At 41.5% G+C, this 23,402-nt stretch overlaps 1 protein-coding gene across 3 annotated transcripts in view; it reads right to left on the reverse strand.

The window, feature by feature from the left end:
* Positions 1-1,781: 1,781 nt before the first annotated feature.
* Positions 1,782-23,402, reverse strand: part of SGCG (sarcoglycan gamma) — a 45,766-nt gene continuing 24,145 nt past the window's right edge. For all 3 annotated transcript variants that reach the window (XM_070800286.1, XM_019971508.2, XM_070800287.1), the window contains 6 exons: positions 22,175-22,276; positions 20,541-20,628; positions 13,508-13,627; positions 12,136-12,208; positions 4,771-4,894; positions 1,782-2,568 (listed from right to left, as the gene is read on the reverse strand). In XM_070800286.1, coding sequence (XP_070656387.1) covers positions 2,395-2,568; positions 4,771-4,894; positions 12,136-12,208; positions 13,508-13,627; positions 20,541-20,628; positions 22,175-22,276 — 681 coding nt within the window. In that variant the 3' untranslated portion in view covers positions 1,782-2,394. The remainder of the gene's footprint in view (positions 2,569-4,770; positions 4,895-12,135; positions 12,209-13,507; positions 13,628-20,540; positions 20,629-22,174; positions 22,277-23,402) is intronic.

Raw genomic sequence — 23,402 nt, forward strand, 5'->3', positions numbered from 1 at the left:
CTTGTTGGTTGTATCATTTGTAAATATTTTCTGCCAGTCCATAGGTTGCCTTCTCATTTTGTTTATGGTTTCCATTGTTGAATAAAAGCTTGTAAATTTCATTAGGTCCCATTTGTTTTTGCTTTTATTTTTGATTGCCTTGGAAGATTAACCTAAGAAAACATTGGTACAATTTATGTCAGAGAATGTTTTGCCTGTAATCTCTTCTAGGAGTTTTATGATGTCATGTCTTATGTTTACTTATTTATTTTTTTCTGTTTACAGTTTTTTATTTTTTTTTAATTTTATTTTATTTTTAAACTTTACAATATTGTATTAGTTTTGCCAAATATTGAAATGAATCCGCCACAGGTATACCTGTGTTCCCCATCCTGAACCCTCCTCCCTCCTCCCTCCCCATACCTTCCCTCTGGGTTGTCCAGCGCACCAGCCCCAAGCATCCAGTATTGTGCATCGAACCTGGACTGGCGACTCGTTTCATACATGATATTATACATGTTTCAATGCCATTCTCCCAAATCTCCCCACCCTCTCCCTCTCCCACGGAGTCCATAAGACTGATCTATACATTTAAAATGTTCATTCCCCGTCCTTTGATTCTTTTTTTTTTTTGACTTTGCTTTATCATCGACATCATTTTTTTGGACATGTACACACATTCTATGAGAACCCATCTACATCAATTGGGTTGGAAGACTTTTTTTCCTGCACAAACATGGTATAAGAGAGTAAATATGACACAAAAATGACAACACTACTATGACAACAGGAGTGTCACAGCAAGAAAGCAGACATTAATTCTAAAAATCAGGACTTAACTAAATGGAAAAGGCAAATACTTATTTAAATAATCTAAGTCCCCACCCTCCCAATACCCTGAAACTAGGAGTGTTATATTCAGAGTTGAGTTTGCTCTTAACTGATTAGGACACACTGTATTTTTAAAATTTTAATTTGTATTTTATTTTGTATTAATAATTTCAAATGTTTATAATACCAGTAATTTAAATATTAAGAAACTGTTAGGAATGGGTTGCATTGTTAACACCTTGTTAAGACAGCATTAGAAATAAAGACCAGTTTTCTTTCAGTTCTGAGACTGTGGAAAATGAAACCGATGTTGTATTTCTAGTCATAAATCCTTTGATGGGAAAGTTGCAGTGCTGTTGGTCCCACCACGTCTTGTGCCGTGTGGGGATTCTAACGGGAACGATCAGTAAAACAGACATCAAAACCAACACCTGGCCTTCGGTGTGATGAAGGCATTCCACCGTGTAAGTAAAACCACAAAACCAGAGCATCCATGGGTTCAGTGTGTGCGTCCACCGTATTCATATACAGATCACACAGCCAAGGACGGCAACTGTGAGCAGTGACTCGGTGAAGCGCCACTCCGCTCCCGGTCCCTCACGGCTCCTGTGAGGTGAGCACGCGGGCTGGGCAGCGGCGAGCCCCCACCAGCTCGTGGGGCCGTCTTGGTGGGTGACAAAACTCCCCTTGACTTTAGTTTCTCCACCTTTCATGTAGGCATCAGCCCGTCTGTGCAGGTATCAGGTAAACAGGTGATGCAGGTGCAGTGAGACACAGATCAAAGTTTTCCAAAGTGGAAACTGATGTTGAAATGTTAGGGTCCAGTTGAGTTTAATTTTAGTAGATACTGGGTGACCTGTGACTTGACTCATCTGAACCTTTTTTTTTTTTTTATCACCAGCAACTGGGGGAAAAACAGTACTGAACTCAAAGAGTTGTGAGGATTAAAGAAAGTAACACACACGGTGAAGTCTATGAAAAATGTAGGTTGATTTTTATTGCTTATGGACTATATAAAGAAACATGATCAGTTGTGTACAATTTACTCCCTGACCACATTCTGAAAGACTAATCAATTTGAACATCCCTTTAAAACTTGAAGATTTTCTTCTGAAACCAGACACACTTTGTGTTGAAATGAATACAGCTCCTGCAGGATTGAGTGACACAGTGGAAAACCTCAGAGAACTCTGGGGCAGCTGGGCAGGACTCAGACTACTCTCACAGGAGGTCAGAGGTCCCCAGCTGAGCATCATGCATCCATGCATCCATTCCACACAGCAGCCCGACATCCCATCACAGACCGACACACACAGGACAGGGAAAGTCACATTGGTTATGATGGCAACGAGCCCGTCTGGTGGGATCAACACTTCTTCTGATCCTTGGACTTCTGTGTCTAAGGTCCACTCTGAGATCACAAAGTTTCATGGGAACATTTTCAGTCGTACATTTGAGCTCCTTTCAAACTCCCACACTCAAACTCAGCTCACTGTTGTCGAGTGGCTCCTGCTGGGAAGGCTGAGGTCTGCACTACTGAGCGTACCGAGACACAGAAGGTGCTCCCTGGGCGATGCTGATGGTTTAGAGGCAGAGGTGACTGTGTTCGTGGCATGTGGTACCCATGCCAGCCACAGACAGGTAGAGCTTCCCATCCGGACACACACAGACCTCGTAGAGCCCCTGGGAGCTGCCCGCAGGCCCCTGGCTCCCGAGAGCCAGCTCCGGCAAACACACAGTTTCCGCGTCGAGCACAACCTGCTTGGGAGAGAGCGAGACAAGATGTGGTCAAGGGGGAGGGAACATGACAAACACGAAACTCAAATGCACCAAATGTTCCAAGTTCTTTCTCTGCATAGAAAATGAAGTAGGCACCTGCCTCGGCTGAAGTCACATTACGATGACCTGATTCTTTCAAAGCCTATTTCTAGTTTCCATCTGGGCAGTGGGGATAAATATTCCTTAGGAACTGGAGGGAAGTCTTTTTTTTTTCTTTTACTCATTGCACTAGGCCAGCTAGGAAAGTGTATGATGTGACACTCCTTGAAGACCTTTCAGAGTTATCTGGCCAAAATAAATACCATTTTTTGATTCACATTGACTTTGTGTTCCACTTTGACCTTCAACTTCTCCTTCTATTAGGATAAAATACAAGCCGCAGAAGTTGACTCATCTTATTCATTTTACCATGTGAATGCTGGAATTGCTCATGATATTATTTTCCTAGGAGAGGCAATTAAATTCATCATAATGGCTAGCAACCATTTCTCCAGCTTTTAAAATTTTATTTGCAACTCTGTTGCCTTCTATTAGATACAGGAAGCAGGTGACAGACAACTAAAATAAGAGGGGACCCACTGGACTTTTGTTCCTGCTGCTGCTGCTAAGTCGCTTTACTTGTGTCCGACTCTGTGCGACCCCATAGATGGCAGCCCACCAGGCTTCCCCGTCCCTGGGATTCTCCAGGCAAGAACACTGCAGTGGGTTTCCATTTCCTTCTCCAATGCATGAAAGTGAAAAGTGAGAGTGAAGTCTCTCAGTTGTGTCCGACTCTAGCGACCCCATGGACTGCAGCCCACCAGGCTCCTCCGTCCATGGGATTTGTTCCTAGAGAGGTTTAGTTGAACCAAGATGCACACAAATGGCTGTTGATTGAGTTTTGGAAATCTGTGACAGCTGAAAGAAATTAGAGTCATAGTACAGAGCAACCAAGCCTGAGCCCTGGCAGGGTGCTCACTCATCAGAATGAACTAAACTATGTTTGGGAAGCTCCCATGTTCTTCCTCGCCAACAAGGTTGAATCCCACCTTTGTTTTATGTGGCTCTGGTCCCGTCAGGCCAAGCTCTGAATACACTGGCATCCTGGGATGCTGACGTCTCTGGGGGAAGTGCAGGGTGACAGTACAAGTGCATGGCAGGCAGGCTTTGCCCTGGGGTCTGAGTCACCGTCAGAGCAGGAAGTCAAATGGTCTTATGTTTTTTGGAGCAGAACCTATATAGGTTATTGTCTAATGCTTTGCTGCTGCTGCTGTTAGTTACTAAGTTGTGTGAGACTCTTTGTGACGCATGGGCTATAGCGGGCCCAGGCTCCTCTGTCCATGGGATTTCCCAGGCAGGAATACTTGGGTTGACATTCCATTCTCCAGGGGATCTTGCCAAGCCAGGGCTGAACCTGCCTCCTGTGGTCTCCCTCTGCAGCCTCAACCACACCCTCTCTTAATGTTAAATTAGTATCAGTTCAAAATTATCTTTCTGCATTGATGTCTCTTAGCCCTGTGACATAGTGAAGTAGATACTATTTCCGGTACTTGACAAATGAGGAGAGAGGCCCAGAGAGGCCTGTTAATGTCCCTGATTCAAACAGGTAATTGGCGAATTGATTTTACACTAGAAGGATCAATAAATAATAGGGAGCCTGTGCCTTGCTGCCCATTCTGAGAGGGACTCTTATCAGGGATGTTTTATTTCTGGACTGGAGGTTCCAGAGTTTTCTTTATTGCAACTCTTATTTTTCATATTTGACTTTCACTGAACCAGGACTTGATGTGAGCGAGCACCCTGGGTAGTAAAAAAAAAAAAAAAAAAATAAAGAGTTATCCCTTACAGGTGACCCTCAGGGACAGTTCTACCGAGAGGGTCACTAGGAAGTGGCAGGCTGGACATTCTTTGCGAGCTCTGAATGTCCAGGACTTTTTCAAAGCTGAAAACAACAGGAGACTTGATAGTACAAATGCCAAAGAAAGCAGTCTGGATCCAACAGAGACTGCTTTTAACCTTTTTTGGCTTTTCTTTCAGTGTTAATTTTTTTCCTTCTTTCACATTTTCTGTGATGCCTTTCATGACGTCTCTTTGCAAACTGTAATTTGCTGATGCCTTATTGGACGTGAATGTCATCATTACTTAGTAGACATGAGGCTTGTACAATGGGAGCACCCACCACGCACCATCTGATGGACTCACCGTCCCATCACTGCTCTGAAGAACGATGTCCATCTGGGTAAGGGCCTCGATCTTCCCCGCAGGGGCTTGAATGTGAATGCCTTTGGGGGCGTCCATGCTGAGACTCCGTGTCGGGGATTCTAGTCTGAAATGAGGGAAGGAAACCAAGAAAAAATGGCATAAAAAATAGCCACCTCAGGAATCTCCCAACCAATGGAAAATATACTATGTATTTTACTTATTATATTCTTAGAGAACATAAATCTTAGAGAATATAATCAGTAAGACATAGTATCTTCCAATAGAGATAGAGACATATAGAGAATATATATCAGTAAGATATATAGTATATTCATTCATTCTTTAAAAAATTTTTTAAATTAATTTATTTTAATTAGATGCTAATTCCTTTATAATACTGTGGTTTTTGCCATACATGGGAGCCTGGCATGCTGCAGTCCATGGGGTTGGACTGAACAGCTGCTGTTCAGTCACTAAGTCATGTCCAGCTCTTTGCAACCCCATGGACTGTAGCATTCCAGGGTCCTCTATCCTTCACTGTCTCCCAGGTTTGCTCTAACTCATGTCCATTGAGTCAGTGATGCCGTCCAACCATCTCATCCTCTGTCGTCCCCTTCTCCTCCTGCCTTCAATCTTTCCCAGCATCAGGGTCTTTTCCAGTGAGTTAGCTCTTCCCATCAGGTGGCCAAAGTATTGGAGCTTCAGCTCCAGCATCAGTCCTTTCAGTGAATATTCAGGGTTGATTTTCATTGATAAATCCAGAAATAAAGTGGAATAAAGAAATTAACTTCCCATCAATGAGAATCTATGAAATTAATATCCTCTGAAAACTGATGCAAACGTTAGACCATCCCAGCCCTGTGCGGCAGCTCCAGACAGCGTGGTCAGTGGTCTGGCATGCCACACCAAAAGAAAGTGCTACTGGTGAATATTTCTGGAAAACTTTTTTTTTAGCCCAAACCCAAACTTCTTTGGGAAAAAGAGAAATTTAAGGGCAACACATTCATTTGCTACATGTTCACAAAAGTTTGGACTTTGTTGTCTGCTTTTTTATTTTTCCATTTAGGAAGATTACAGGGCACATGCAGCAATTTCTCCTGGAAGAATGATTAACTAATGGAGTTTACAGACAGGGTTGAGACTGGCCTCAGCAGGCCTTGTTTCTGTAAGATTCAGCAGCATCTCCTTGTGATTTAGTCAAACACAGATACAGAACCAGGAACACAGGAGCAGGGAACTTCTCTTATTTGCTTCTGCCTGGAAGCGACTGATGGCATTTCCACCAGATGGCCCAACAGGATCACTGGACAGGCTTTTCAGCTGCTCCAGCCTGACTCAACCAAAAGGCGAAAGGCTGACTTGCTTGGAATGTTTAAAGATCCACGAGAAGGAGAAAAGGACCCATCCCACTGCAGGGTCAGAGTAGGGTGCAGGTGGTAGGAGAAGGAAAGGGTAGCATTTAAGAGGTGAGAAGTGCCTGGTAATGAACGTGCATCTGAAGTGACTGATCGACATTTAAAATAATTTCTTAATTGAAGTATAGTTGATTTACAATGTTGTGTTAATTAATTTTGGCTGCATAGAAAAGTGACTTGGTTATACATTTTATATATATATATATAAAATCTTTTATATTCTGTTCCATTATAGTTTATCACAGAATACTGAGTACAGTTCTCTATGCTACACAGTAGGACCTTGTTGCTTATCCATCCTATATATAATAATCTGCATCTGCTAATCCCAAATTCCCAATCCTTCCCTCCCCCAACTTGCTTGGCACCCACCAGTCTATTCTTTATGTCCTTAAGTGTTTCACAGACAGTTTCATTTGCGTCATATTTTAAATTCCACATATAAGTGATATCCTATATTATTTGTCTTTCTCTGTTTGGCTTACTTGACTTAGTATGATAATCTCTAGTTGTATCCATGTTGCTGCAAATGACATTATTTCGTTCTTTTTTATGACTAAGTGGTACTGATCAACCTTTAAGTCAGGTGGATTACTACCTTTAATTGGCAGGTTTTCTCATCTACCACTATTTGTTATGGAAAATAAAGCTCCCTTTTCTTATGTCCCTCTCAGTATGTAAGATCTGGCCTGTTATACATGTTAAAATATGACTTTGAGTGTTAGAAGCAGAGATATTCCTGGAATGTATTGGTCAAGTTCTGTTGGGTTTAGGTGTTGGGGGAAACACACTGAGCCTGGTCTGCTGATGGAGGCACCTTCTGGCCACTGCTAACTGCCTGCGTCTTTCCTGCCTGGACTGATGGAAGACAGCGGAGGGGAAGGAGGAGGGTGTGAGTACCCTGCACTGCTGGGCCCATTTCAGGGACCCTGGTGAAGGTGAGTCCATTTCCAGGGTCATTCTCAAACCACAAGTGACCTCAACAGGACCAATGACTAGTTGTTAATGTTCTCATAACGCGATGCTCCCAGAAGCAGACTTCCTCCCCTCTGCATCATTTCTATCCTTGAAGATGAAACATTTCAATTCAGCACAGGTTTAGACCCATATTACCAAAAAGGCTAAGATGAGAATGCTCTGAAGTACACATTTCCATGAATGCGTTCAGCATGGTCAGATATCAAAGACCTAACATGGAAAAATAAGCAAGAACAGACAGAGAAATGGTGAGAGAGAAAAACTCTGAGAGGGTGTGTGTGTATGTATGTGTGTATGCATATGTGTGTGTTTGTGTGTGTGTGTGCACGCGCGTGTGTGCTTAGTCCTACCAGACGCTGAAATATCTTCTCAAGATCTATGAGATATCTCTGGGTATTTCATACACACTGGGTTGTAGCTTGGAATCTCAGTCTCCATAAAATATTCAAGTCCCAGCCCCTGGTCTCCGTGGAATCCTGCTTTCCCCTTGAGTACCCCTGACTTAGCTTCCACTCCACCATGGGCTTCCCCGGTAGTGCCAGTGGTGAAGAGCCCGCCTGCAATGCAGGAGATGCACGAGACCTGGCTTTGATCCCTGGATTGGGAGGATCCCCTGGAGGAGAGCATGGCAACCCACTGCAGTATTCTTGTCTGGAGAATCCCATGGACAGAGGAGCCTGGTGGGTCACAGTCCACGGGTTTGCAAAGAGTCAGACACGACTGAGTGACACATGCAGTGACCATGAATTTTCTACTTGATTACTGGGACCTGGGAATGAATGGGCTTCCTTGGTTTCTACTTATATTTATGAACTGTACTAAGGAAACCAACATTTACAAGTGTTTGAAATGGGAACAAATACTTCCATACTTCCATGTCTGTTCATTTTATTGATCTAATGAAGAAACATATCTGTTACTGTGTCCTGGGCATGGTTTCCACCATCACATCCCTACTGGACTGTAGGGGCTTTGCAGTTCACCCCACTGCATCCACATCTACTGATTCCTTAAGTTTCCGTTCAAGAGCTTTCCTATCTGTGACTTCATCTCAGATCACCCTCGGAAGAGTTACACTCTTTCTCCTACACCCTCACTATCGTTTTGCACCTTCATCACAATGAATGATGTCATTGTAACTTGTTTGCACGTTTCTTTCTTCCAACAGACTCTAAACTCACTAAGGTCAGGGACCATGCCTTTTATCACTGTGGAACCAGCATCTATATAGAGACTCTGGCATGTAGACACACTTTATACATTTTTGCTGATTTTTTTTAAAAAAGATTGAATTATATCATGCATAAATGAGAATTAGCTTTAAAATGGTATGTTACAGTTCATGCTTCTCTTGAGGATGACCTTGCCCTAAGAAATGTAAATCTAGCTTAAATACAAGTCAATTATATACTTTTCTTAAAGAAAATAACTGTTATGCTTTCATAACTACCATTTGAGCAAATACCAAAATTTAAATTGTGATATTTAAACATGTATATTTCAGAGGTCTTTTTATAAATGATCTTCATGATCTTAACCCAACAACATCCACAAAGTTTTCATAGGTCAGTTAAGATATTCCAGAATCGATCTCCTTTTACTCAGGCCAGGAATAGTAATGCTACTGGACATAGACATAAAAAGGGAAGGACAGGTGACAGCACAAACTCACAGAAGACAGTACAGCTCTCATGCACTCAGTCAGCAGAGTCCGGTGGTAAATCAGGGAGTGAATCACTAAAGGCTTCCCCTGCGTGGTGGAAGGTGGGAACACAGCGTACACTGGCTTTGGAGCCAGAGCTGTTGAGTCATCAGTTGGCTGCCTTTTTTCCTTTGTGTCTTAGAACGTGCTCCTACCTTGAGCTCAGTGTTCTCTTTTGTAAAATGGGGATTGAGTTGATGCTTTTCAGGTCGAGCTGATGAGGAAATGAGAGAAATTATGTGACAGTACAGACGCATTTCCTGGCGGTGGCAGGCATTCGAAACCTGTTAGTTCATGTCTTCCATCCAAACCCCATTCCTCAAGCAATTCCTTATAATTTCATTATGTTCTCAGTCACTCTGGTTGTAACACTTGGGTTATGGAATGTTCCCTTAGTGTCACGTTTTAGAAAGCCAGAGAATACTGAAAGGCCTGCTGTAGAAGCCAGAAAATTTATTTCCTAAAGGGAAAAATGTAAGACGAATTGTTTAATAATGAGGCCCATACTTTTAAAACAGTGACGTTCACTGCAAAGAGTGGTTTGGCAGCTCTACAATTTATATTATTTTTAATAACAAAATTTTTCTCATGGCATTATTTTTTAAGAGATTGAATCATGTTTCTTTCCTACAAAGATAAAATGTTCTTCTTCCCTAATATTGATCTCATGGTCCTTTATCAAAATCAATGAAACTGTTACAATTTAATTATAGTCACAATCTAATTTTATGCTGCAAATGTTCTCTAAGTGGGTAAGATGAATTGAACTCTCACTTGCTTTAGATTAATGTTTAATTAGACATTAACGTTAAGTGAAATGCCAAATTTCCTAACTCCAATTCCATTTGGTATGAATATCTAGTTGGTATAATAATGATAATAAAAATGATTATTTGTATGCCACTTTCAGTTTACAAAACATTTTTAACTTCATAGCTTATTAAATCTTCCCCAGAATACTGAGATATATAATACTACCAATGTTTTATGATGAAATATAGCCTCAAAGGGTTAGTTTGGCCAAGGTCACCAGGCTTGTTTGTAAAGCTAGGGTTCCTACTGTACATTATTCCCCTATTATACATAATATATTAGAATGTGCTAGTTGACCTGAATATTTTTCCAGTTCAAATTCTAAATGTGACTTTAAGTGACACTGTAGACTTGAAGACACTTGTTTTTAAAACTACTGTTTGTTTTTGTTATAAAGCACAAATATACTATTGGAATAAACAGTTACAGCAGTAAAGGACATTCAGTAGCCAGTGATACGGTGAAATACACACAGGCACACAGAGACTCTGTATAAAGAATAAACACATATGGAACGAGGTGATTTTATACATTTTGATATTGCATAGAGATATACCAAAGGTTGAGGATATTGTGCCAGTCACAAAAGGACACATACTGTACGATCCCACTTAAACAACGTGCCGAGAGCCCTCAGACCCATAGACACACAGGGCAGGGTGGTGGCGTGCAGGGCCTGGGGAAGGGGACAGGAGTTAGTGTTTAAGGGGCGTGGAGTTTCAGTTTTGCAAGACGTAAAGAATTCTGGCGACTGGAGGTAGGGATGGTTGACAACAATGAGCCTGCCATAGGCTTTTGAACTGTACGTTTAAAAGTGGTTAAGAAGGTAAAATTTATGTGCATTTTGCCACAGTTGAAAAAAGATATATCAAAGTTTTCCAATTTCTTTGCATATATGGATTCATCACGTTCTCAGTTTTGTAATGCTCTTGTCTCTACTCACAGTGCACATATTTTAAAAATGTAATATAAACTGAAATTTCTGAGAAGGCCTTTTGGACATTTTAAGCCCATATAGGACACAATTCTCTTTCTCTAAAAGGTGCCATTGTTTTACCTCAGCTGATGATTTTCAGGGAAGAACGATGGGTTGGTGAGCCGAAGCATGAGGACAAGGAGACGTCCATGGGTGTCCAAGGTCAGGAGGGGCACCCCAGTCAGGTGGGACAAGGTGTGTGGGAGTGTGGAGCTTGGGGCTGGCAGCTGCTGGGTCTCAGGACGAGTGAGCAGAGGTGCCCAGGGTGCCAGTCTAGGGGGCCCCACGGAGACTAGGTCACAGGCCAAGTGCCCCGGGAGCATTCTGGACTTTCCTATGGCTGACATGGAGTCAATGAAGCATTTTTAAATAGCTGCATTTACACCCCTACTTTAATAGCAATGCTACTCACAGTAACCAGAAACTGTGGAAACCACCTCAATGTCCATCGACAAGTGAAGGGATAAAGATGCTGTGGTATATTTACACACACACACACAATGGAATATTATTCAGTTACACAAAAGAGTGAAACAATGCTGTGTGCAACTGTATGGATGGACCTAGAGATTATACTACTCTCTAGTACATATTCTAGTCAGACAAAGACAAATGCCATAGGATGTCACTTATGTGTGCTGTGGGCTCAGTCACGTCCGAGTCATTGCGACCCTTTGAACTGTAGACCGCCAGGCTCCTCTGTCCATGGGATTTTTCAAGCAATAGTCTAGAATATTGGAGTGGGTTGCCATGTCATCCTCCAAGGGATCTTCCCCACCCAGGGGGAAGATCAAACCCACATCTCCCGTGTCTCCTGCATCTCAAGCAGATTCTTTACCTGCTGAGCCATCGATGATGCCACTTGTATGTGGAATCTCAAATATGACACAATGAACTCATCTACTAAACACAAACAGACCCACAAACATAGGGAACAGACCTGTGGCTGTCAAGGGGAAGAGTGGTGATGGAGGGAGAGAAGGATTGGGAGTTTGGGGTTAACAGATGCAAACTGCTATATACAGGATGGATAAACAAAAAGGTCTTACTGTAGAGCACAGGGAACTATATTCAATATCCTGTGGTAAACCATAATAGAAAATAAAAAACAAAACTTTTAAGTTTGTAAAGTGTAAATATGTTCTGAACTATACATTTAAAAATGGTTACAATGATACATTTTATATGCGTATTTTTACCACAATAAAAAAAAAGCTAGGAAAAAATAAATAAAATAGTGGCATTTAGCCAAGTCCCTGAGGTTTCCTGGAGGAGGAACTAGTCTACCAGAACAGTGCAGGCTGCCCTGGGGCAGGGGCAGGGCTGGTCACCAGGCCTGCGTCTCAGAGACGGGAAGACGGGACGCGCACAAGGACGTTCACCCCTGGATTCTGTCAGAAATGACCTGTCATGGGTGGAAGGTCATCAGAATGAGGAACCACCTGGTAGCATCTGCTGAGGCGTCTGAACAAAACTCTTACCTGAGGTCCTGGGGTGGGTCGGGTCTTACGAGGGGCGTCTCCACCGAATGTTCAAAAAGAGCCCCTTCAGGCCCTAAACACAAACCAAAGGTGCAGCATTCTTACAAAAGTAAACAACGGCCAGCAGATCAAGCCTCTATACTGCGTTTTACGGGACGTGTAGGTTCTGATTGTTGACTGTACAGACGTTTGAGTTGTGGGATAACATAGGCATAACTGCTTTCCTACTTTTCCAAGAACACCACGATTTCACTAGGTTCCTATAAACCAAATATGATTTTTAAAGCAGTTGCAAATACCCAGGTTTGTTTTGACCTTTTATTTTGTATTGGGGTATAGCTGATGAACAATGTTGTGGTAGTTTCACGTGGACAGAAAAGGGACTCAGCCTTACATATACACGTATCCATTCTCCCCCAGACTCCCCTCCCAGCCACATAACATTGAACAGAGTTCCCTGGGCTATACAGTAGGTCCTTGTTGGTTATCCATTTTAAATATAGCAGTGTGTACATGTTCATCTCAAACTCCCTAAGTATCCTTTTCCCCCATCCTTCTCCTCCCCCCAGCAACCATAAACTCACTCTGTAAGTCTGTGAGTCTCTTTCTGTTTTGTAAGTAAGTTCATTTGTATCATTTCTGTTTAGATTACACATATAAGGGATGTCATATCATATTTCTTCTTCTCTGTCTGACTTACTTGATTTAATATAACACTCTTTAGGTCCATCTATGTTACTGCAAATGGCATTATTTCGTTCTTTTTAATGGCTGAGTTAGATTCCATTGTATATACATACCTCATCTTTATCCATTCCTCTGTTGATGTACACTTAGGTTGCTTCCAAATCGTGGCTATTATAAACAGTGCTGCTGTGAACACTGGGGTGTACGTATCTTTCCTACTCAGGCTTATTTTAAAACCAGAAAGCAACTGTTGTTTAGTCGCTAAGTCCTGTCCGAGTCTTTTGCGACACTATGGACTACAGTCAGCCAGGCTCCTCTGTCCATGCAATTTCCCAGGCAAGACTGCTAGAGTGGGTTGCCATTTCCTTCTCCAGGGGATTTTCCTGACTCAGGGATCGAACCCAAGTCTCCTGCATTGGCAGGCTTGTTATTTACCACTGAGCCACCTGGGAAGCCCCCTAGTTAATAATACTGTATGGTATATTTGAAAGTTGCTAAGACAGTGCATCTTAAAAGTTCTCATAACAAGAAAATAAATTTGTAAATATGTGTGGTGATGGACATTAACTAGACTTAGTGTGGATCATTTCACGATATATATGAATATTGAATCACCATACTGTATACCTGAAGCTAATGTTGTTTGTCAAGTATTCCTTAATCAAAAATTAAGAGCTATACCTACCTGTTACTCGAAGTTTATCTGTACCAACCATGACTTTCTCTTCATCCACAGTGAACAGTGGCTTGCCATCCTTGGAGTGGATCTGAAACTGCTGACTCTGGACCTCTACCATTTGGGGACCTAAAGAATTAATTAAAACAGCTTATTATAAAGTGTTTACTCTATGCAGTGTTACAAACTCTACTTTTACATGTGCTGTCACGCAGTAGTACCAAATTACTAAACATTTGGGATTTGTCACCAATAGTTTATTTTTTTTAATTCTGTGATTAAATTTTAAGTCTTAACCCTAAATCTTATTAAAATTAATTTAGGTCACATGTGTGTTAGTATATATCAAATATATGTATGAACGAATTATTTAAAAATTAATTTTTTCCAGTTTTTAAAACCTGCCAAAAATAATATAATTCTTCTATGCAGATTACTTAAATTGCTATTCTTTTGCATATCAACAACTGAGGATTTTGTTTTCTGAAATGTGAGATCTGTGAAAGACCATCTCGGTGACCAAAGTTAACCCAGGCAATGAGTCACTCGGATTCTCGCCTCTGCCCTACCCCTCACCTCCTACTCCTTGGAGAAAACAGACATCACCATGGAAATACACCCTCCAACTTCTGCCCTTCCCCTTCATCCCAGACATTTCTGTCTCCTCCACATCTTCTATTTCAGGGACAGGGCATCACTTTGTCCTCCAAGTTGACTCCTTTCTCATGAACTTTAGACCCACTGTGAGCAACCCATGACTGACTCAGCAGATGTTTGTTTCATGGATGCTTCTAGGGCCAGGCATTGTGATGATGTACGTTTGGTGGGTGAGATCTTGTTCAGTCTCCCTCATTGGTGCACATCATTCTATGTCTCCTAATTTCTCTGTGCTTCTTGTTCTTCCAACCCTGCACCTTAACCCAGCATGAAGGATTAACGCTGGATTAATCTCTCTTGATTACCTGTCTGCCCTGGTGGCTCAGACGGTAAAACATCTGTCTACAATGTGGTAGACCGGGGTTGGATCCCTGGGTTGGGAAGATCCCCTGGAGATGGAAATGGCAATCCACTCCAGGACTATTGCCTGGAAAATCCAATGGACAGAGGAGTCTGGTAGGCTACAGTCCATGCAGTCACAAAGAGTCAGACACAACTGAGTGACTTCACTTTACTTCACTAATCTCTCTAGAACACAGCATTCAGCATTTGTTCAAGTGTTCCTGAATTCTTTCGTTGGCTCTATAGTCTTATCTAGAAAAGTAAGTTTATTGTCAAATGGATACTTGACAGGGAGGCCTGGCGTGCTGCAATTCATGTGGTCGAAAAGAGTCAGACACGACTGAGCGACTGAACTGAACTGAACTGAAAGCTTTTGTGTATGTGTCCCTGTGTCCCTCACAGCATTCATTCAAGTTGAGGGGGACCTGCTAGAAATTAAATAGAAGTTTTCCAATAATACATTAATCAGTTTTGGATATTGTCACAATACATATTCTGATCTGTACCTCAAAACCCTCCACATACATGCTTCATTTAAATATATGTATGTGTATGTATGCGTGTGTTATAAAGTGGAAGTGATTTTTTTCCCCCTCTATGTTTTCTCTGTTCTCTTTAGGAAGGCTCGCTTTATTTTTTGTTAGTTGCCTGTATTTTTGCTCTTCTTAGCTTTCCCCCAAACTCAGTTACCCTGTGACTCAGTGTCACTATTTATCTCTTCTGGGTCATGGATATATCTGATGTATTTATCATATAAACATTGATCTGCATTAAGTGATGAATTTGAAGTTATTTGAGCTTAAAATCAAGATGAAAAAACCGGAGTAATATATCCAGTAAGAGTTCACTGTTTAGCTCCCTGCAGGTTCATATGACAATTTGAGGGAAATTTATTAAGTAAAAGGGCTCAACTAAATGACCTATTTTTTCTGTAACCATTACTTCATATATATTGTTGAAATATTCAACAAATGAGTTTAGCTGCATAGTTTTCATGAGTAACAGAGCCAAGCAAACTGTCAAATCAAAGAAAATGCAGGAGAGTGAGTCTCTCCCATTCAATACAAATTTCTTTTATGTTTTTTATGTTCAAAGTTCTGTGCTAAGAATTTAATATATATGAATGAGTGAGATGCAGATGGAATTCACAGTCCGCTGAGGACAACAGAATGTAAGCCCAGGGCAATGTGATAAGTGCCATGAAACGAACATGGACAGTGTCCAGCGAGAACCCAACAAGGAATTCCTGACACCCTGGGAGGAGAATGTCTGGGCTGACCTGGAAGCATCAGTGTCTCCCTGATGAGGGGAGAATGAGACTTTCCAGGTAGAGGGGCTACCCCAGCAAAGGCACAGAGGTGAATAAAATTCCATCTTCATTTAATAAAAAATATAGACACTGAAACATGTTTAGTGTTTAAACATGTTTCTGTTTTCCACTTCAAAAGAAACTGTTCTCCACGTGACAACAAGCCTGCCATAGGAATAAATCACCTCTTAAAATAACTGTTTATAACTAAATCTTCTAACTCTTATTAATAGTCTACTAGATTTTATAACCTTAGTGGTGTGCATTAGAGGTGAACACATCACCCTCATTTGCAGCCACGTCCTTTAAGAAACAAAACTCAAATACTTTTTTCATGATGAAGAAAGAGCTATTTGGTAAAATAAAATTTCTAATGAAAGGCTTTGTTTCAAACAAAGAGGGAAATAAATAAAAGATAAAGGAAGTAAATAAAGGCAGGTTTTATGGTCTGATGAATTCAGTTTGTGAAACTGGCCCAAGGGTTTTTCTTGTAAAAACACAATCAAATTCTCCCTAACTCACAATATACCCCATTAACGTTGCCCCTCCCCACTATGCTAGCTTTAACTTAAGAGAGCATCATTTAAAAACAAACAGCACAAAGTCCTTTAGGAAGGTTTTATTCTACCGCTGCAAATATGGTACCGGACAAATACTGGCCTGGAAGTAGAAAATTGCAGTTAAGTTCACTCTACTAATTTTTTAGAGTAATCTTGCATTATTTAGTTCAGCTTTATAAGCCTGGAGTCAATGACCCTTATCTGTGTAGCTTGACTCTAATCTTTAGGCTAGTCTTTTACATCTACACGCATGAGTCCACGGACCTAAATAACGAGGAAAGGGCTCCAGTCCTGTTTACAGCAGCACTGTGGATGAACCCCTTGTTTTTAAAAAGGGGTTTTTAAAAGTAGAGTAGATTTACGATATTGTAACTTCTGCTGTAAAGTGATTCAGTTATATATATATATACACACACACATTTTCATATTCTTTTCCATTACGGTTTATTGTTGTTTTTGTTGTTTAGTTGCTAAGTCGTGTCTAACTTCATGTTGTAACCTCATGGACTGTAGCTCGCCAAGCTCCCCATGTTCCAGGCAAGAATACTGGAGTGGGTTGCCATTTCCTTCTCCAGGGGATCTTCCCAACCCAGGTATCAAACCCGTATCTCCTACAAATTGGCAGGTGGATTCTTTACCACTGAGCCACCAGGGAAGCCCTATGGTTGATTACAGGATATTGAATATAGTTCCCTGTGCTATACAGTAGAACCTTGATGTTCATGCCTTCTCTAGGTAATAGTTTGCATCTACTAACCCCAGCTGGAGAGGGCATTGGCACCCCACTCCAGTACTCTTGCCTGGAAAATCCCATGGATGGAGGAGCCTGGTAGGCTGCAGTCCATGGGGTCTCTAAGGGTCAGATACGACTGAGAGACTTTACTTTCACTCATTGGAGAAGGAAATGGCAAACCACTCCAGTGTTTTTGCCTGGAGAATCCCAGGGACGGGGGAGCCTGGTGGGCTGCCGTCTATGGGGTCACACAGAGTTGGACACGACTGAAGCGACTTAGAAGCAGCAGCAGCTAACCCCAACCACCCAATCCATTCCTCTTCCCAGTCCCCTCCCCCATGGCAACCATAATCTGTTCTCTATGTCTGTGAGCCTGTTTTTGTTTTGTATGTATCACTTGTGTCATATTTTATAATTTTTTTTTAGATTCAAAATATAACTGATATCATATGGTATTAGCCATATCTCTTTGGGACTTGCCTCTTGAGAAATTTGTATGCAGGTCAGGAAGCAACAGTTAGAACTGGACATGGAACAACACACTGGTTCCAAATAGGAAAAGGAGTATGTCAAGGCTGTATATTGTCACGCTGCTTATTTAACTTCTATGCAGAGTACATCATGAGAAACACTGGACTGGAAGAAACACAAGCTGGGATCAAGATTGCCAGGAGAAATATCAATAACCTCAGATATGCAGATGGCACCACTCTTATGGCAGAAAGTGAAGAGGAACTCAAAAGCCTCTTGATGAAAGTGAAAGTGGAGAGTGAAAAAGTTGGCTTCAAGCTCAACATTCAGAAAATGAAGATCATGGCATCCAGTCCCATCACTTCATGGGAAATAGATGGGGAAACAGTGGAAACAGTGTCAGACTTTATTTTTCTGGGCTCCAAAATCACTGCAGATGGTGACTGCAGCCATGAAATTAAAAGACTCTTACTCCTTGGAAGGAAAGTTATGACCAATAGAATAGATAGCGTATTCAAAAGCAGAGACATTACTTTGCCAACAAAGTTTCGTCTAGTCAAGGCTATGGTTTTTCCTGTGGTCATGTATGGATGTGAGAGTTGGACTGTGAAGAAAGCTGAGTGCCGAAGAATTGATGCTTTTGAACTGTGGTGTTGGAGAAGGCTCTTGAGAGTCCCTTGGACTGCAAGGAGATCCAACCAGTCCATTCTGAAAGAGATCAGCCCTGGGATTTCTTTGGAAGGAATGATGCTAAAGCTGAAACTCCAGTACTTTGGCCACCTCATGTGAAGAGTTGACTCATTGGAAAAGACTTTGATGCTGGGAGGGATTGTGGGCAGGAGGAGAAGGGGACGACAGAGGATGAGATGGCTGGATGGCATCACTGACTCGATGGATGTGAGTCTGAGTGAACTCCGGGAGTTGGTGATGGACAGGGAGGCCTGGCGTGCTGCGATTCATGGGGTCGCAAAGAGTCGGACACGACTGAGCGACTGATCTGATCTGATCACTTTAGTATGACAACCTCTAGGTTCATTCGTGTTGCTGCAGATGGTATTATTTTGTTCTTTTCTGTGGCGGAATAAATAGTATTCCATTGTGCATATATGCCACATCTTCTTTATCCATCATCCACTGATGGACACTTATGCTGTTTCCATGTTTTGACTGTTGTGCATAATGCTGCTAACCCCTTGATTTTTATTCATGACTTTTTTTGTTGAAGTTCTCTCTGTTTTGGCTGCTAAATTTTGAATCTGTTTCCCACCCATGATCCTCTCCATGACCCCAAATCCCTTGTGGTGTAGCTCAGACTTATACCTGAACCCCAGTGCACTTTGGAACTCCCTAGACAGGCCATCTTACCCCAGTCCGTCTCCTAGAACTCTCTCCCAGCTGGTTTTTCAGCCCATCCCATACTACACAATCTTTCATTCACTCCTCTATTCATTCATTCAATAAGTATTTATTGAAAACACCTACTAAGTATATGAGTGGCCTGAATTAAGAACTGTGATAATGACTGAATAGAATAACCTAACTACAATATTTGAGTATAACATAATCAAGTTATTATATATGTACATTCTTTGGAATATTATTAAAATATTGCCATTGAAACAGCATATTAAAAAGCAGAGATGATACTTTGCCAACAAAGGTCGATCTAGTCAAAGCTATGGTTTTTTCATTGGTCATGTATGGATGTGAGAGTTGGACTATAAAGAAAGCTGAGCACTAAAAAATTGATGCTTTTGAACTGTGGTGTTGGAGAAGACTCTTGAGAATTCCTTGGATTGCAAGGAGATCCAACCAGTCCATCCTAAAGGGGATCAGTCCTGAATATTCATTGGAAGGACTGATGCTGAAGCTGAAGCTCCAATACTTTGGCCACCTGATGCGAAGAACTGACTCATTTGAAAAGACCTTGATGCTGGGAAAGATTGAAAGCAGTAGGAGAAGGGGACGACAGAAGATGAGATGATTGGATGGCATCACCAACTCAGTGGACATGAGTTTGAATAAACTCTGGGAGTTGGTGATGGACAGGGAGATCCGGTGTGCTGCAGTCCATGGGGTCTCAAAGAGTCAGACATGACTGAGTAACTGAACTGAACTGGTAAATGTATATATATATATATATATACATTTATATATATATTATATATATGCATACACATTATATATATATGTAGTACAAATATATATTCCTTTCACCATCTGTTTGCTCTTTTGTTATTTCTTCCATTGATACTTATTCTTCTAATCATTTTGCTCTCTGTGCAAGATTCCATGGGACCTTGCTTCCATGTGACCATATTCTCTGATCTTATTCGTTGATCAGATGGGTGTACAAGGCTCACCCAAGGGCAGTTGATTGGACAGAGTGATTGGGCCAATTAGGGTACTTTGTTGTGAGTTCAGAATTGAAGACACTGAAGACTAAGTTGGCTGGTGTTGAGAACTACAGTCAACCAGAGGAAGGACCAGAGAGTCCTGTGGAGTTAGGACTGATGTAATCACAATACCCAAGTGAAAATCATGGGCAAACACACACAGAAAGGAAGGAAACATGGTGGAGAGAAGGAAGGGGAGAGAAAGAGGGAGGAGGAATACTTTGACTCTCAGCCCCGGGTCTTTTTTTCCTTGAGCTCAACTACTTTGTTTTCTGTTCTCTGTCTCTGCAAGATGGTTTTGTATCCTGCAGTAGTCACTGTGCTTCTTGTACTACCTGAAACGGTCCTCTATTTCTTGGAATCAAAATAACTTCAATTAAAATACTTCAGACTGTCCTCCCACCAGGTGAGTGACTCTCTATGGTCGACACAGCATGATACTTAGAAAACTCACACTCTGATTGCTCATAAATAACTCTGAACCCTTTAGAAGAGAAAAACAAATATATCCATTTGGCACAACTGCTCGTGGACCACACACACACTCAAAGCACTCTGATGAAGCTCAACTTACCCACTTTTAACCGGCCTGTGACTTCTCCTTCCGTGTTGCGTGCATTCATGGTCACATTCTGTGTAGACTGCAGAAGCAGAGATGAGTCCTAAAAGCGGATTCACACAGTGAGCCAAATGTATACTATCTAAAATGACTATACCTTTACATTTGTATATAAATTGAGGATTTATAGAAAATAATTTTTCTGATATCACAGATCCTGTGAGCCTATAAACTGCGGCTAAATTTTTTAAAACTTGGATTGTATTATGTGAATGGGGTAAATGCATTAAATTATTTCCCCACAAAATATAAATAACCTCATGGGTTTACAGAGCCCATGTACATTTTATAATACACCAGGTCCATTCTCAATGTGAAGATCTGAAACAATTAAATTTTAGTCAGTGTTTGTTTGGTCTTTTCAAAAAGATTAAAATTTCATTTCTCACAATTTATGTTCAGGATATGATATATTTTAAAAGATAAATCAGAGAATGTTTAGCTCTTCTATAATAAAGACTGTATTACTTATTTTCAAAACACAAAAGCCTTCTCACAATTTCAAGAGCTTTTAAAATCTGCTGGATGCCTACGCTTTTAGAGCTCTTTGTTGGAAGATAAAGTGGCTTTATGAGCATGTAAGTGGGGTCACAGTCTGAATGGGGGCTTTGTTTCACAGAAGATTGCTGGCTCTTATGTAAACAGTTTTCTTCAAAAGGAATGCAGTAATTCGGCTGTTGGATTCAGGTGGGTTTATGTCACTCAGAGGGAACCAAATATCTTCCAAAGTTGTGGAGGAATGGTGCGTTGTTTTTTTTTTCCCCAGAAGGAAAGAAGTTTTAGGAGCACTTTGGACGTCTGGCTGGTTAGAAATTCTCCAATTTGCTTTGTGGAAGCACATGGGTTTACCAGCGTCTCACCTTTTATCCAATGGTGTGAGCTTACTACTTGTTTTTGCTTTGTTATGAAATAACTAGTATGATAATAAAAGCTAACAATTCACCAAAGATTTTGGCCATCCATCCTCTCATTTACCTCCACACTTTGGAGGAGGTAGCTTTATTCCTCATCTAGAGATGAGGAAATTGAGTTCAAAGAGATTAAATGACAGTTCTCCCACGGTCACAGCCAGCAAGTCACAGTTCCATGATGGACCCCAGTCTTCAGGTGCCAACGTCCAGGCCCTTGTTTTTTTTTTTTCTTTTTATCATTCTCCCTGAAAGGGAGGACACGGCTGCAGTCAGGGCTGCGGGGCCCACCCCCGGGCATGGACACAGTCAGCTGTGGGGGGAACCACTCTGCCTGTCTCATGGATGCTTTCCAACTCCCCTCTCCCCACTTTTTTTTTCTGGCTTCCACCTCAGGGGCTGGAAATGCTAATTGCTTTCTCAGCCTGTCTTTGGGGAGGGAGACCCAAGTGACACAACTCTGGTCAATGAGATGAAAAAAACCTGCTGGGGGTGGGGCTGGGGTTTCTGGGCAAGGTTTGGGGTGTGACCCTGCTGGTCACTCACTGTGTGCCCGGGCACACCAAGGCACATGGCCAGGGAGCCATGCAATGTCAGTGCAGACATCCTTTTCATTAGAAATGCAAACCATTATTTATTTTTCATAAAACAAATTATTTAAACATGTCCTCATTTTCTTACCACTCTGGAGCGTATTTCTTTGACATACAACGGGAATAAAAACTCAGATTCCCCCTCCAGGTGAAGTCCATCTGCCGTAACATGCAGGTGACCCATGCCTACCTGTTAACAAGAGCAGAGATTCTGCTATTGCTTTCTTTTTCACTTCTTTTATTATCAACTTAAATTATGTATACATTTTCATAGATTTCCTATCGGCCTTTTTCTGCATTTCTCTTACGCACTCTATTTATAACTTTAGTTGTTTTTATTCAGTATTCAGTGTTATATTAAATCTTGTGTAAATACAAAGGACTATTTAGGAAATGCAGGTAAGATTTAAATAATCACTTTATGATAAACAGCCAAGAGCACCAGGTGGGCTCACAGTATAACAATGTTCACGCAAAGTCTGTGGGATTAATTGACACGTATTTCTAAGAAAATGCACATCATTATTCTTTCAGGACACACTGACTGAGCGCCAACCACGCTGTAGGATCACACAGTGGCTGGGAGAACGCATGGCCCCTGGTGCCCAGGGGCTGTTACAGTCTTCTGTCTCCAGCAGTTGTGGGGCTGGAGGTGGGGGGCGGGTGGGTGCGTCTCCCTTCCAGGCCTTTCCAGCGTCTTCCTGCTCATCCCCCAGCCTTCCACATAGCAAGGGTCTTTCTGAGGCCAGACAGGACCGTGTAGTCAGGAGGTGTCCCTGACAGACCCTGGGGTGTAAACCTGAGGAGTTCAACTTTCATTCAGTCTCCAAAAAATGTTCTTTGCTGCATCTTTTCTCACTGTGACTATCTGGTAAAGTAAAAAACACTCTGCATTAGATGAATTTTTTTTCAAAAAGGACACAAAATATTATTAAAGCATATAAAATTACCCAGCTATCTTGAGAACGTGAAAGTGCCTAAAACAGACTCTGAATTCCTTATAATGACTGATTTTTAGGTTACTAAATTATTCATTCCAATCCCAAAGAAAGGAGATGCCAAAGAATGCTCAAACTACTGCACAATTGCACTCATCTCACACGCTAGCAAAGGAATGCTCAAAATTTTCCAAGCCAGGCTTCAACAGTACGTGAACCATGAACTTTGAGATGTTCAAGCTGAATTTAGAAAAGGTAGAGGAACCAGAGATCAAATTGCTAACATTCGCTGGATCATGGAAAAAGCAAGAGAGTTCCAGAAAAACATCTACTTCTGCTTGTGAACTATGCCAAAGCCTTTGATTGTGTGGATCACAA

The sequence above is a fragment of the Bos indicus genome, chromosome 12 (assembly GCF_029378745.1).
Source record: "Bos indicus isolate NIAB-ARS_2022 breed Sahiwal x Tharparkar chromosome 12, NIAB-ARS_B.indTharparkar_mat_pri_1.0, whole genome shotgun sequence".
NCBI classification, from domain to species: domain Eukaryota; kingdom Metazoa; phylum Chordata; class Mammalia; order Artiodactyla; family Bovidae; genus Bos; species Bos indicus.